At 40.1% G+C, this 15,450-nt stretch overlaps 1 protein-coding gene across 1 annotated transcript; it reads left to right on the top strand.

Moving 5' to 3' along the window:
• Positions 1–425: 425 nt before the first annotated feature.
• gipr (gastric inhibitory polypeptide receptor) lies at positions 426–15,210 on the top strand. Its single transcript, XM_078246943.1, has 15 exons — positions 426–717; positions 6,913–7,031; positions 7,187–7,283; positions 7,721–7,828; positions 7,949–8,067; positions 8,172–8,278; positions 8,899–9,052; positions 9,474–9,633; positions 9,883–9,943; positions 10,146–10,215; positions 11,124–11,212; positions 12,560–12,698; positions 12,827–12,868; positions 13,282–13,374; positions 14,109–15,210. The coding sequence occupies exons 2-15, from the start codon at positions 6,981–6,983 to the stop codon at positions 14,361–14,363; spliced, it is 1,545 nt and encodes a 514-aa protein (XP_078103069.1). The 5' UTR covers positions 426–717; positions 6,913–6,980; the 3' UTR covers positions 14,364–15,210.
• The last annotated feature ends 240 nt before the right edge of the window (positions 15,211–15,450 follow it).

The following is a 15,450-nucleotide window of genomic DNA, read 5'->3' as shown; positions in this document are numbered from 1 at the left end:
ATCCATCATCATTTCATCAAGAGGAACATTTTTAAGTAAACGTGAAGTTACCACTTGCAACTTTAGCGCAGAGAAACACACATTTAAATCAGAGTACCAAATACACCATGCAGTAAATGTATTAATCACTAAAACATCAATTATAGGTTATTTAATGATATAGCATTAATATTATTATTATTATTATTACTATTATAAGTTGGCAGTAATAGTAGTAGAAGTACACTCAGCAGTTCCTCAATGATCAATACAAATCAAATTGTACTTGCAGATTCATATCAAGATTTTTTCCTGGGAGGTGCCTGAGTGAGCAGCTGCTTGTAGTTAGAGAGAAACCACAACATCCTGCACCGGCCGATAAATATCCATCACTATAAACACCCGAGCGACCGCCATCCTTCAGGTCAATGAGAGAGAGAGAGAGAGAGAGAGAGAGAGAGAGAGAGAGAGAGAGAGAGAGAGAGAGAGAGAGAAAAAGAGAGAGAGAGAGAGGGAGAGAGAGAGGGAGAGAGGCGGGGTGAGCCGGTGATCGCAGACTATATGTGCGCTCCGTGGATGTCAGTCAGTCAGCTTTCCAATAAACCATGCTGGATTCATCGCGTTATGCGACTGCCGTCGGGACACTTCTGGACAACAGTTCCTAGACGCGGACCTGCTTATGTTTTTTTCTGGGGTTTGGTTGCAGACTTTGACATTGAAAACATGAAATAACCAAAGGTGAGGTCCACATTCTTTTCCTTTACGTTCACACCATGCATGCAGCCTTCTTCACCTCGGGTTCTTTGACCTTTGCACGACTGTTTCCAGTGTTTGGTCTGTCTTTTTTCTTTTTCTTTCAGAAGGATAATTGGGAATCGTTCATTGTAGTTGTTTATTATAGCATGATAATATGGTCGTTGGGGATTATGTAAGCATGGCAATTGCATGTCTGGCAGAGTGAATGGAAGTGACACAAATCAAAAGAACAAGAATACTCTAACCTCTACCGACTTCACACGTTTATAAGCATGTATGGATAACAATAGGACAATACATGTTAATGCTTATCACAGTGAAATCCAGTGCTGTGCGAATGGTCACATGTAGGGGTACAGTTTCTGTCCTCAGCTTTTTAAAAGAGGGGTTGAAGGTGAGACAGTGGACACAATACATTTTAGATCAAGGGGTTCACCGTCAGTGTGATGGTGTTGAGACTGAGCAACACACTGAATCACTCTGACCTCTGACGCCCACACAGAGCATGGAGAGCAAGAACAAAAACGAAGTTGTCAGGCTCCACGCCTATCTGTCAGACACAAGTCACTGAAAAAAGAAAAACTTAATGACCATTTCAAATTGTATTTAAGAACATAATAATAATAAACTTCATTTATGTAGCATTAAAAACAGGAGACACAAAGAACAAAAAGAATTTAAAAGCCTAAAGAGATTACAAAATATAATAATTTAAACAAGTTGCTAAAAGTTATAAAGTATGAGAAAAATAAAATAAATATCAAATATAACAATGATTTTAGAAAAATAGAAAGGTATTTTAGGAGATTGTTGTGGGCTCTTGTAACTTGAATTGATCATTTGTCACTATTTTTGATTGGGTGCTAATTACTGAGTTAGTGGTGTAAACTATTACGTGCAGCCCTGCGGGGTGGTGCAACACAGGCATGGGGAAGCTGGTTGCAACACACACACACACACACACACACACACACACACACACACAGTCTTCTAGCATTGTTACATAAACTTACATAAGCTGTTGGTGGATGCGGGTCATCCAAGCTAATTGGGCTAAGTGTGCGTGTGTGTGTGTGTGTGTGTGTGTGTGTGTGTGTGTGTGCGTGCGTGCGTGCGTGCGTGCGTGCGTGCGTGCGTGTATCACAGTGAGGTGTCTGCTTTTCAGGGGGTATTTGTGTGTGCATGCAAGTTCCCTGCATACATGTCCCTTTAATTTGAGTATCAGCAGCCATGATATCAGATGAATTTGATTTCTGAGCCTAACCCAGGATTCACAAACACCTGCGAGAACGCTGTATGCTGCCCGAATACATAGTGATTTGAAGCTGAAAGTACAGATGAGGCACAAATTAAAGGAAACACCTAAATAAATAAGTGAAAGAAATGATCTAGAACAACAAAGCTAGAGAGCAGATGCATTTTTAAATTTTTTTTTACTTAGTTTAAATCCTGTTTCTTTTAATGATCAATCTATTCAGGAAAAGCAGGCCTTGATCTCAGGATCCTCTGTTACATGGAGTTCTTAAAGGTCCCATGGCATGAAAATTTCACTTTATGAGGATTTTTAACATTAATATGCGTTCCCCCAGCCTGCCTATGGTCCCCCAGTGGCTAGAAATGGCGATAGATGTAAACCAAGCTCTGGGTATCCTGCTCGCCAATTGTTTTTTTGCAGGATAGTAGGGGAAGACTCATGAATATTCATTCGGGAACTCATCCCTGAATGGCTAGTACTCGTTGCCTGCTTTGGTTGGGTTGGTTAGGTTTAAGCAAGAGGAGGGTTATGTTTATGTTTGGTTATGTTTTGTCAGGGTGAGCCAATCAGGGATGAATCCTGCAAAAAAAAAAAAAAACTTGCATCCTGCTCTGCCTTTGAGAAAATGAAAGCTCAGATGGGCCGATCTGTATTCTCCTCCTTATGAGGTCATAAGGAGCAAGGTTACCTCCCCTTTCTCTGCTTTGCCCGCCCAGAGAATTTGGCTCACCCATGGGAAAGAGAGAGACATTATGGCTTGAAAACAAGCAAAGCATGGCAGTTGGTCAAGGCCACACCCCCACCCTCCACCTTGCCCCCCCTCTCTCCTCCTCAATAGCATTTAAAGCTACAGACACAGAAATGGCACAAAGCTCATTGTGGGACTGGCTCAAGTGGCTGTAATTCTGCACCACGGCTGAATTTCGGGAAAGAGTCTTCAGATACAGTATTAGGGGACCACTAAGGCCTATATAAAAGAGACTTCAGATACAGTATTAGGGGACCACTAAGGCCTATATAAAAGAGACTTCAGATACAGTATTAGGGGACCACTAAGGTCTATATAAAAGAGACTTCAGATACAGTATTAGGGGACCACTAAGGCCTATATAAAAGAGACTTCAGATACAGTATTAGGGGACCACTAAGGTCTATATAAAAGCATCCAAAAAGCAGCATGTCATAGGACCTTTAAGTGTTTCTAGATTACCCCGCCTTTCTGATAAAATGAAATTATTTATTTTATTACTTATTACTTTATTCTTGCGGTCTGTTATCATAGAACGTAACGATCTACTGTATGTGATATGGTACAAAACCAGTAGAATTTCCATGCAGACAATGGGGGTAGAAAGGAAACTTTTTGAACCAGTGGGGTCGAGGGTGTGGCTCTCCCTGACTTCTTATTAGGAGAGATCATTTGGTTGTTTGTAGATGCAGAAAAAAAAACCCCTCAGAGAGGCACTGTGATGTTCTTTCCTATGATTTTATGTTGTATAAGTTTCTACAGCTGTTCTCTCTGAAGCTGGGATGACTATGGCTGCTCCTCTGTTGCTCTTTTTGTTCGCTTTCAAACATACTACAGTTGCTGCTGCTGGACATAAAAACCTAGATATTTGACAAAAAGACAGATATTTCTCTATGAAAATGCCACTGTCAATGTAACATAAATGATTTCTCCCTGCCATCCCAATATGGCTGTGCTACTGTGTTCACTGAGTTCTAATGCAGTGCACACTGTTCTCTGTCAGTCAAGTGAATAGCATTTAATCAGTTTAATCAAATCACCAAAACCTCCATCTCCTCATTAACATACATTTCCCCTTCTTAGTTGTTACATTAATGGCTAAATTAAAGGGAGTTGTCTAATTTAAGAGGAAGTACCAACCATTTGAACCTTATTAAACATAGATAAAGATTTGTTCTAATGGAAAGGGTTTATTATCTCGTAGGTTCAGTTGAGAAAGAGGGAGATGGAGGCATTTAGAAAGAAAGAAAGACTTGAGTGCAGCGTAATTTGTTACTACGTATGTGATAGATGTGTGTGAGTCTCTTTAATTAAGAGACAGAAAGAAAAAAAAAAAAAAAGGAATATTCACAGTTGAGATGCAGAAAGTTAACAATGACAAACAACAACAAAGTATTCATTCAATAATGTAAAACCGCAAATAAGGTTTCAGAAAAATCATGGAACTTTCAACAAAATCTTGTGGCTTTGAATCTCACACACACACACACACACACACGACAGCTTTGGTTATTGCAGACTCATCTGCTTCGTTCATGACCTCATTCTTTATATTCCTTCGTGTTCCTTGTACATAGTGCTCTAGGCAAAGCTGCACTGCCAGCATACTGTCCATACAGAATACATCATGTGGTTCATTGTAAGCAGTAAGTTCTTATCTTTCAGCTCAACAACACACAACCACACCTCTCTCATTTACCGCTCTGTACCTCTCTTTAAGTAATAGCCTCACTCATTTTTAACAAGCTGTGTAATGGTTTTAAATCTCAATCAACAAAAAGACAGAATAATGTCCCACTGTTTTACAAATTGCTCGATTGTTAATGGGCACTTTCCAATAAATTTCACAAATTTCTAAATATACTGCGATTTAGAAAAAAAATTACAAATGGCTGCATTTATTTTGTATTAATGGGAGTTTTTATTTTTCTCCATATGTAAAATATTCTCTTCCTCAGTTTGATAAAACAGATTTTTCACTTAATTCACATTTCTGACTACACAAAAACAGATACAATTCTTATAGAGGTAAGCTCTACATCTATGACAACTGATAATGCAAGCTTAATATGGATGAGTGTTTTCATATCTCATTGAGGCTGCATTATACCATACAATTATAACCAAATATAAGCAGCAGTCACTTTTTAGATACAATCTTAAGCTGTATATGAAAATCATGCGACAGGTATTAAACACCTGTGAGTCCAACTTTACCTAGAAGGATCTCCCTCGTTCTTAATGAAACAATTTGTTTTACTTAAGTTTCAATTTGTTACTCCCTGCGGATTGAAGCGACTTCGCTCTCAATGTATTCACTGTAAAATCTGTTACTACTTCCAGCCAAGCATTGTTTGAATTATGAAAGATATAATGAAAAGTGGCCAGCAAGGCGCCAAATCTCAGACAGTGTATCGAGGCCACGGCAGTAACAGGATCAAAGAAAACTAAAAACTACATCACTCACGGATAAGTTATCTTCTTATTTAATGTGGGCAAAACACAAACACGTTTCAGCTAGAAGCCGTCATCAGTGATCATGATTTCTTACTAAATAGGAAGGTTACTAATTTAAATAATAACGCAAGACACATTAAACACACACAACTAGTTCTGTTACTATTTCTTTTTTTTACATACATTTGAATATTTTTCATAACAAAACGTATTTGGATCAAACTTGGCTGGTCGGGCCAGTGAGTAAAGTGGGCGGGTCAGTGCCACCCTGGCTCATTACTGACTACACGCCTGGTGTAAAGGTTCGACATAAAGAGCAGCAGAGTGAAGCCACGTTGTGGGTCATCAGACCCACAATACCAAAAATACCAAAACTAATTAGCTGACAACTAAACGAACACAGAAACTGATCACCCCGTCTAAACCCACAAGAGTAGACTAAATATTAGAAACATATCTCAGTAGCAATACAACAAACTAGAGCCTCCAAAATGACCATAAAATACAATCAACACCTCTGAAAATTTTCAATAAAACCTGAACATTTTAACCTTCATGAATGATTCATTACATTCTATTGTAGACTGCATTAGTTACCTAATACACTGACAAGTGACATATTTGTGGAACAATTTAAAAGTGATATGAGATAATCTAGCTTTTCAGAAGCTAAAAGTTAAATGCAAGCTTAAAAATACAAGCTGTAGTGACACATTCACTGGATCAGAGATACAGTAAGTCTATGTAGCCGCAGCGGTCATGTCAGTTGGGGGTTCAGGGTTTCACATTCCTGTGCTGGCTTGCTAGGTGCTTGCTCAGATTTGAGGTGGAATTTTTTGCTGTAGATAAAAGTTTTCTTCCCACGCAGAGTGTACAGCGGACGCTGATGTTTTTGTCACCTTTAACCGAGTCAAACTCAAAGTAATGTCGGTACTTCCAAGCATTAAACGCTGCATGGTCCTGCTCTCTCCAGCGCTCCATGTTGTCTCTTCTTCAACACTACACATGTTGGTGTTTACCACTGACGTCGCGGCGCTCATACGTTATCACTCACGAGACAGTCTCACGAAACAAAATCACGGTTAAGTAACGCAGTAACGCAGCCTGCTTACGGGGAAGTAACAGTAATCTAATTACTGTTTTTGCAATTGTAATCCCTTACTTTACTCGTAAAAAAGTAATCGGATTACAGTAACGCGTTACTTCTAACGGTGGGTTTTGGGCGCTCGTCATCAGTTCATGAATTCAAACATTTCCAAGTTCATCACCAGGTGTTGACCAAAACCCTTGTTACAGTATAAGATGTGACATTTCAAGGGAAATGTGTTGTTTTGCTGTCTTCTTTCCTGAATGATTATAACGTGTCTACACTAAAGCCACACAGTTGACTTCTAGACTTGGTCTAGCTGGCTTGAGTGTAAAGTTGGAATTCTCATTTGTAGAGCTGCAAAAGATTAATCGATTAGCCTAGTTGTTAACTATTAAATAATCACCAAACAACTAATCGATAAATCGAGAAAATAATCGACAGATTCGTCGACAATGAAAATAATCGTTAGTTGCAGCCCTAATTGGTTGCAGTTTTATTTATTCCTCGTACACTGCTGTCACACGCTACATTTATGGATGTAAACCAGATATTACCGTAAGTGGGGTTTTTTTTTTCCACTTAACTTATCTCACGTTTGCTTTTACATGACGTCTGATGACCCCTCAGTGACGTTGTGGTGTCTTGTAAAGCTCTGAGATGATCTCCCGGCGGCCACCCTGGCACACCTCTGAGTGATGAAGGCCTCTGACACATTCCTCATCCTCTTCCTCCTTCACAGGACTCTGGTATGTTTTTAGATAGATAGATAGAATGATGAAAAGTACAAAGCAAAAACAGACAATATCTCAGTGCAAATAACAAAATATAATCAAAGTGCAAATTCCTCCAAATAAAGCCGATATTTACTTAAAGTGTGGTTTGCTTGTTTGTATGTGTGAAGTGTGTGTCAGGGAGGACTGTGAAGGATACAGTTGAGGAATGGAACCGCTACAGGAAGGAATGTCTGCTCCAGATGAGTACGGAACCCAGACCCAAAGGTAACATGCACATTTTTAGAAATGAATGAAAACACACACACACACACACACACACACACACACACACACACACACACACACACACACACACAGAGCTTTGTGGGGACCCGTCATTGACATAATGCATTCCGTAGCCCCTTACCCTAACCTTAACCATCACAACTAAATGCCTAACCTTAACCCTTACCATCACCCTAAGCATAACCTAATTCTAACCCTAATCCTAAAACCAAGTCTTAACCCTCAAACAGACCTTTAAAATTGTGGGGCATTTTGGCCCCACAAAGCTGTCCGGACCCCACAAGTATACTGTATTTCCGTTTTTTGGACCCCAAGACTATAGTTAAACAACACACACACACACACACACACACACACACACACACCTTTATAATACACATTAATAAAGGAGCAGTAACCTCCTCTCCTCTCCTCAGGAGTGTTTTGTGGTCGTATGTTTGACATGTACGCCTGCTGGTCAGATGGGAAACCAAACTCTACAGTCAAAGTGCCCTGTCCCTGGTACCTGCCCTGGTACAACCAGGGTAGGAATACACACACACACACACACACACACACACACACACACACACACACACACACACAATACTATTGTATGTGGTCAAGGGTGTGTGTGTTTCATCCGATGCCGTGTGTTTGTGTAGTGCGTAATGGCTTTGTGTTGCGGGAATGTGGTCCTGACGGTCAGTGGACGACCAGCAACTCCAGCCACACCTGGAGGGATCATTCTCAGTGCAACATTGATAGCCAACCGGAAGCTCAGGTAGACACACACACACACACACACACACACACACACACACACACACACACCATTTTTGTCCACAGTGTTAACCCACTCTTGTATTTTGGTTGTATTCTGTACAGAAGAAGCAGATGCTGATCTTAGCCTGCTTCAGAGTCATGTACACAGTGGGTTACTGTGTTAGTCTGGCCAGTCTCTCACTGGCTCTGATTATTCTGTTGTTCTTCAGGTGGGCATCTCTACGTCTCTGAAATCAGTTTTCTGCCTTTGAATATTCTTGTCTCGTTATCTCATTATTTTTAGCCTATTTTTGGTTCATTATTTATATCTGTTTATGTACTGTAACACATTATGTAACATTATGTAACACACAGCCAGTATGGTTGTGTACAGTTTTAAAGCATCTTACCATGCAGTTGCTGTTAAAGGCATCAAACGATTTGTCATTACAGTAGTTTCTCTTATAAAACAATTGTTTATTCAAAATAAACAAACTTGGTCATATGTCTGATGCTGTTCATAGGCATTCTAAGAATTAACTGTTTGTTGTGTAAAGTGAACTGATGCAAAAAAATATCACAGCAACAAGCACTTACCATAAAAGAATGAAATAAAGAAAATAAACAGACCTCAGTTTGGCCTTTAGAAAGTGTGTGCTTTTCACAAGAGGATTTTTCTTGAGGTCAGGTTCCTCACTGACCGCCATCATCAAATAAAAGAAAGGGAGTGCTGAACTTTCACACATTTATTTTTAACACTTTTTGTGTGTAACACCTTTAACAGTCTGACTGAACGTGAAACATCATTGTGATACGTTTAACGGCACCGTGACATGTGTGATGTCTGCAGGAAGCTGCACTGCACCAGGAACTACATCCACACCAACCTGTTTGCATCGTTCATTCTGCGAGCTGTTTCCATCCTGAGCAGAGATGCTCTGCTGAGCAGAGACACTCCGGAGTTCAGAGACAACAGGGACATCTTGGAAGTGCTCAGTGATCAGGTTGGGACACACACACACACACACACACACACACACACACACACACACACACACACACACACACACACACACACACACACACACATACACACACTGACAGCGAGAGAAGAGGGGAGAGAGAGTAGGAAACAGGGATTATTTCAGGGATGTCTAAATTTGTATCACAGAAAACAAAGCTTCCATTGCATCAAAGAGCAGTTTTCAACCACTAGCCTTCACCTTGACCATGAGTTTTGACATTGTATCCATTATACAAGTCTGATAATACTAAGTAATTATTAACATTGTACAAGTTTATCACATAGCAATAATTGACAGTGGTTCAGTTAGAAAACTGAAGTGATAGTTGATGTCAAAACTGTTTACTGAGAGTTGGTTAAGACTTGACTTGAAATGTAAAAACAACCCCATCACCCCCCAGGCAGTGTCTGGCTGCCGCGTGGCTCAGGTGCTGATGCAGTACTGTGTGGGAGCCAACTACTACTGGCTGCTGGTGGAAGGCCTGTATCTCCACAATCTGCTGGGGATGATGGTATTCTCCGAAAACCGCTACTTCTTTGGATACCTTCTCATTGGCTGGGGTAATGATACAGAAGTAGTCACACACACAACACAGCTGAAATGAAAAATTAGTAAAAGGTGAATGGTTGCACTCTTAATTATCAAACAAGTGTGTGTTTGTGTGTGTGTGTGTGTGTGTGTGTGTGTGTGTGTGTGTGTGTGTGTGTGTGTGTGTGTGTGTGTGTGTGTGTGTGTGTTATATCCAATATGATTAACTACATCTGCTTTTGTGTTGTAAACTCTACTTACGCATGTCTGTTTTGTGTCAGGCACCCCAGTGTTATTTGTGGTTCCTTGGATTATTGTACGTTACCTGTTTGAAAACACAATGTGAGTAATTTTTATCTTTGCCTCTTTAATAGATTGTGTGGAGTTTATCATTTTTTTTAAATAGTTATTCTGCCTCGTACCTGTTCAACAGATGTGAATTAAATTTTCACTTTTCGTCTTTTCATTCTTTACCTTATCCAGTACTTTAGTTTCGTCAGGATACCTTGTTGTGTATTATTGCTTACATTTTTTGTGCTTGTAGGTGTTGGGAGGTAAACGAGAAAATGGCGCACTGGTGGATAATCCGCACTCCCATTCTGATCGCCATTCTGGTAACGTACACACACACACACACACATACTAATACAAAATACTCAGTGTAAATGGCAGTCTCTGGATGTTTCCTATTAAACCCTACAGTCAATATGAATGCAGGACAGAAACATCACAGGTTGGCAGTTGTACATGTGATCTGTACATTGTGTTTCGATGGGATGTTCCTTATCTTATCTGCATCATTTGGCTTTCTCTCTCCGTGACTTCATGTCATAGTGCAGATAGACACATGTACTTCATTGATGCCTAGGGGGGAAATTACAATTTTACACTCATTCCCGATATACACACACATTCACAAACAGGACCGTATACATGCATTAATGGAGAGATGTCAGAGTGAGGGGGCTGCCAATAAAAGGCACCCTGAGCAGTTGGGGGTTCAGCGCCTTGCTCAAGGGCACCTCAGCAGTGCCCAGGAGTTGAACTGACTCCTCACCAGCTACCAGTCCACAGTCCGTACTTGTTCCGTACGGGGACCACTACGTCCAGAGCTACCGCTGCCATGCACAGTACATGACCTGCAGCACTCCCTGTCACATTCAAATTACTCAACCATGAACACACACACACACACACAGACAGACAGACAGACACACACACACACACACACACACACACACACACACACACACACACACACACACACACACACACTTTTAGAAGTCAGTCAGTGATTGAAATTCATGGGTGACTCATACAGTAGTAGCTTCAAGCCTGGACTGTTTGTACAGAATGATGATGACTGGGTGGGGCAGTAGAGTGGACAAAGTTGTCAACATAAGCTATAAACCTTCATTCAAGGATGCCCTTATTCTGATTAGAATATGTGTTTTGAACTGTCATCATCTCATTTGTAACACATCCGCTGAGGATGTAAATAACCCTGTTTGTATCACCTCAGGTGAACTTCTTCATCTTTATTCGCATCATCCAGATTCTTGTATCCAAACTGAGAGCCCATCAGATGAGATACTCCGACTACAAATTCAGGTAAGACACGTGGACATGGCTGTTGTAAAGTTATATTCACCTTGCCTTAAAAAAACACTGAAGAAAAAATACTACAAACACATTGTCAAGGAAAACAGTATTTGCAGTGGGCAAGACAATAATTAGGCTAATGGTTTTCAGGTCAACTTGATAACATGGCTAACGTGGTGAACGTGTGAACACTGTGGAACCAGTAGTGTGGGAAACCTCCTCAATGGATTAGAGCAGAATTAACATTAGTGGAGGTGCATAGAGACCATGTCAGCACTGTGATAGCTTGACATGACCTTCTAATCTTTGACTGAAAGAGGCAGAGTGTTGGCTTACATGGCTTTCACATGACGTGTACTGTCATGAAGGTCATTATTCTTATTTTCTTATTATCTTTACTTTACTTCCCTGTGGATTTTATTTGTGTCAGAGTGGGACTAAGACAGCCTCTGAAAAGCTTTACTTGACTATCCCTTCACTTGAAGCTCACTGCAGCCATTATAAATACAACAGAAGACATACAGTAGGCCTACATTGATACATAAGTATGTAAAATATATGCAATAAACCAAAAAGCCAGCAACCATAAAAAAGAACTACAGTTACATTATCAAAAGTAAAACAAGATATTCTATCTGACATTATCAGATGAATACTAATGCATATGGTATAAATGATAACAAGCATCTTAGACATCTGAAACATGACAAGGGGCCCCAGCTGCTTTTTTGTAAGGGATCACAAACCAAAAATGTTGGGAACCATTACTGTGATCTTTACCAGTGCTATCTGTAAGCTTATCATATGTGTTTTGTACGTCACATTTGAATCTGTAGAGTAACTAGTGATCCTCCTAAATGTAGTAGATTAGGTATAAAGTGGGATAAAAGGGAAATACTCAATTTAAGTACAAGTACTTCTAAAATGTACTTAATTACAGTACATGATTTCAACATACTAACTGAACTCTGTTTCACCCTTCTTATTGCAACATGTCAAATCAACTCTGAATGAACAGTATTTCAGACTAAAGCTGCTGGAACAAGGAGCCACAGTGGACACACACACACACACACACACATGCACACACATGCACACGCACACACACACACAAACACACAAGCTGATGGCTATCTCGCACAAAAGGTCTGATTTACAAGAATAATTTCCATCAAGCAGAGCTTCTTTCTTATCTCCCCCAATGCTCTGCTGGGCAGCTGGATAGGGAGACTGTCCTGTAACTGGAAAGCAGGTGTTCAACAAACAAAGCAAAGCATATACCCTGCTGAAGGGCCTTTGAGCAAAACACTGAATAGATAAGAGATATAAAGTTCTGGTTTGTGTCTTTCCCTCCAGACTGGCCAAATCCACCCTGACCCTGATCCCTCTGCTGGGGATCCATGAAGTGGTCTTTGCAGTGTTGACAGAAGAACACAGGGATGGCATCCTCCCCAACATCAACCTCTTTTTCCAACTCTTCTTCAACTCTTTCCAGGTACAGTCAGGACTTTGTATATCCACCCGAGATGAAGACTTTTTCTTGATAGAAACAGCATCACAAAACACATTTTATGGTATTTCTACGTTGGGTTCGACATTAAGAGTAATTTCCCCTCTTCACAGGGTTTATTAGTAGCCATCCTCTACTGTTTTATCAACAAGGAGGTAAGTGGTGTGTCTATGTGTGTGCATGCATGATACCAACGTGAGTGTATACATGCAGGCACTGTGCACCAGGATCACAGAGGCTTGACATAAAATGCTTGTGAAATAACAAAAGGAAATGTTCCCAATGATTAGGACAATTATTGGTGGGGCTTTTTAGTGTCCCTCATGGTCCACCACGGACAACTGATTTATATGTTGTAAAAAAAGAAAAGAAAAAAAAGACAACTCTACAACAGGATTTTTGAGTCAGAGTTTTCAGATCTGTTTATCAACTCAGTGTACATTCAGTTTAAAGGTGTCTTGATGCTTTTCTTTTACATTTTCCATCTTTAGTAGCGTCTTGCCCAAGGACTTTTTGTCTTCCGATTTCTCTCCTCTTTCTCTCACTGTACCTCATCCTTTGCTTACAGGTGCAGGCAGAGATAAAGAAGAAATGGCAGAGGTGGAAGCTGGGGATGACTGACCTGGAAGACCTGAGAAACACTGGGAGCAACACGCCACAGGTGTGCGCCAATGCTGCAGCTTGTCCAATAAGTACATGCTGTAGATTTAACCAAAATGTTTAGTAGTTTTTTTTCCTGCTGCGTTTCTATTTACAGGCCTTGTGTATCTGAGAGAAACACTCTAAATTAGATTCTTTGTATGACGGCCAGTAAAACAGACAGACATGTAAACATGGAAACTATGCTTGTAAATGTATTTCAAAAGTCGAGCGCTGGAAATACTTAACCTTTATCTGTCCTGTGCATCAATCATGTGCAAGCCTTTTTTTCCATGTTGCTTCGAAGGTGCGCATAATTTATGAATGTGTCCCGTACTATTTTTTCTGCAAGAGATTTATAGGTGTTGCTTCAGTGATTCAACGTTCAGTTGATGTGTTTATGGTTTGTGTAAAAACCCTTTGGGTTGTTTGAAAGCGATACTGAATATGCAGCCTAGCCTGTCGTCATGATCCATCCATCCATCCAAATTCGTGAATCACTAATCAGGCTAAAGTAATGGGACTTTTACATACTGTATAAAGGAGGCAGCACATTTCACAGATACTAATGGTTGTGAAGGCAAAGAAAGTTCAACAACTTTAAAAAGGTATATAAAGTAAAATGTATTTTCTTTAGAGATTCATAGATAGACATTTAATGGATTATTGTAATTTTGATAAATAATATACTCATGTTTTCTACACTAGTTTTTCTTGGACAAAACTAAATAACGTCATGTCTAAATCATTGTGCAGGTTGGTGCCAGCATGCCACCATGTAGCCAGTGCCCCCATCCGTTTCCCTGCCAAGAGGCCAGCTGCCTCTCCGCTCCACCCCACCCCTCTGCTCCTCCTCACCCTCAGCTCCCACTTCCTCACCACTACACCCACCACCAGGACCAGCTGGGAGCCAGACAGCTGAAGACCTACTGCTGCATCCCTGCTCATACACAGGGTGGAGGAGGAGGAGGAGGAGGAAATGAGGAAAAGTCTTGCGAAAGCTACTGCTGAAAAGTCAAGATGGCCTTCAGCAAAATAAAGAAATATCAGTGATTAGTGCGTCCAAGGAATCAGACTCACGATTGCTCTGTTCCGCCGGTTTTCACTCTTTCCAGCCGGATGTCCGTTACCTTCCGCTTTCTTTGTGTTGGCATTGTAAACTCCGGTGGATGTATGAGGACTATGGTTAACTGCTCCTCAGACCTCTGCATGTGTCTTTCAGCGTAAATCAGCCGCTGACAGGAACCATCCTCTCTGTTTTTATTCCCATGGAGGAAGCAACATGCGTTTCTTTCATTTTCTATCTCTGAAATCGTTTTGTGTTGAAACATGGAAATGTGCCAAACGTGTTTAATTGAACAATTTTACACATAAATGTAATAAAATCACAATGGTATTCTCTTTCCATAAAAGCCAAATCTCCATCAACTCATCCAAGGTAGCGTCATATCTACTGTTAGTCATACCCGCCCTAAAAAATATTCATCTCCTTCTCCACACAGTACACTCAGATATTCATTTTTTTTCATAACCCTTTATATTACAAATTAGTGCAAACATAAAATCACAAACAAATCATCGCAAAATGAATACTTGAAACCGAGCGAGTTGAATCTATAAATGCGTACCTGTGTCCGTGCGTCTGATTTGTAACTCGTATTACATCATTTGTAAATCAACTTAGTATTTTTCAATGGACATATATTTGTAAATCTCCTTCTACTTGGATACTTTTGAGACATCATCTGAAATCTGTAGTTATGGCAACAGCTACAGTGTAAAACATGATAAATCCATTTTTATTCTGATAGCTTGAGGTGAAAGTGACTCCTTTCAAAATGGCCTAACTTTGGTACATTATTTTTTACCATTATTTATCCCCCTTATCGACAAGCGTGACATGGTTGGTATCAATGGATTCCTTAGATCGTCTAATTTTATATGATAAGAAGTAGGGCTGCACAACATTAGGAAAATATCTAATTGTGGTTATTTTGACTGATATTGCGATTGCAATATGATTCACGATATTGGAGGGCATGTTCATTTTGTATCAATCTCATTGAAAACTAATATATATATATATATATATATATAT

The sequence above is a fragment of the Sander vitreus genome, chromosome 3 (assembly GCF_031162955.1).
Source record: "Sander vitreus isolate 19-12246 chromosome 3, sanVit1, whole genome shotgun sequence".
Lineage (NCBI taxonomy): Eukaryota > Metazoa > Chordata > Actinopteri > Perciformes > Percidae > Sander > Sander vitreus.
Note: the sequence above shows the minus strand (reverse complement) of the source record. Positions and strands in the feature narration are given on the sequence as shown.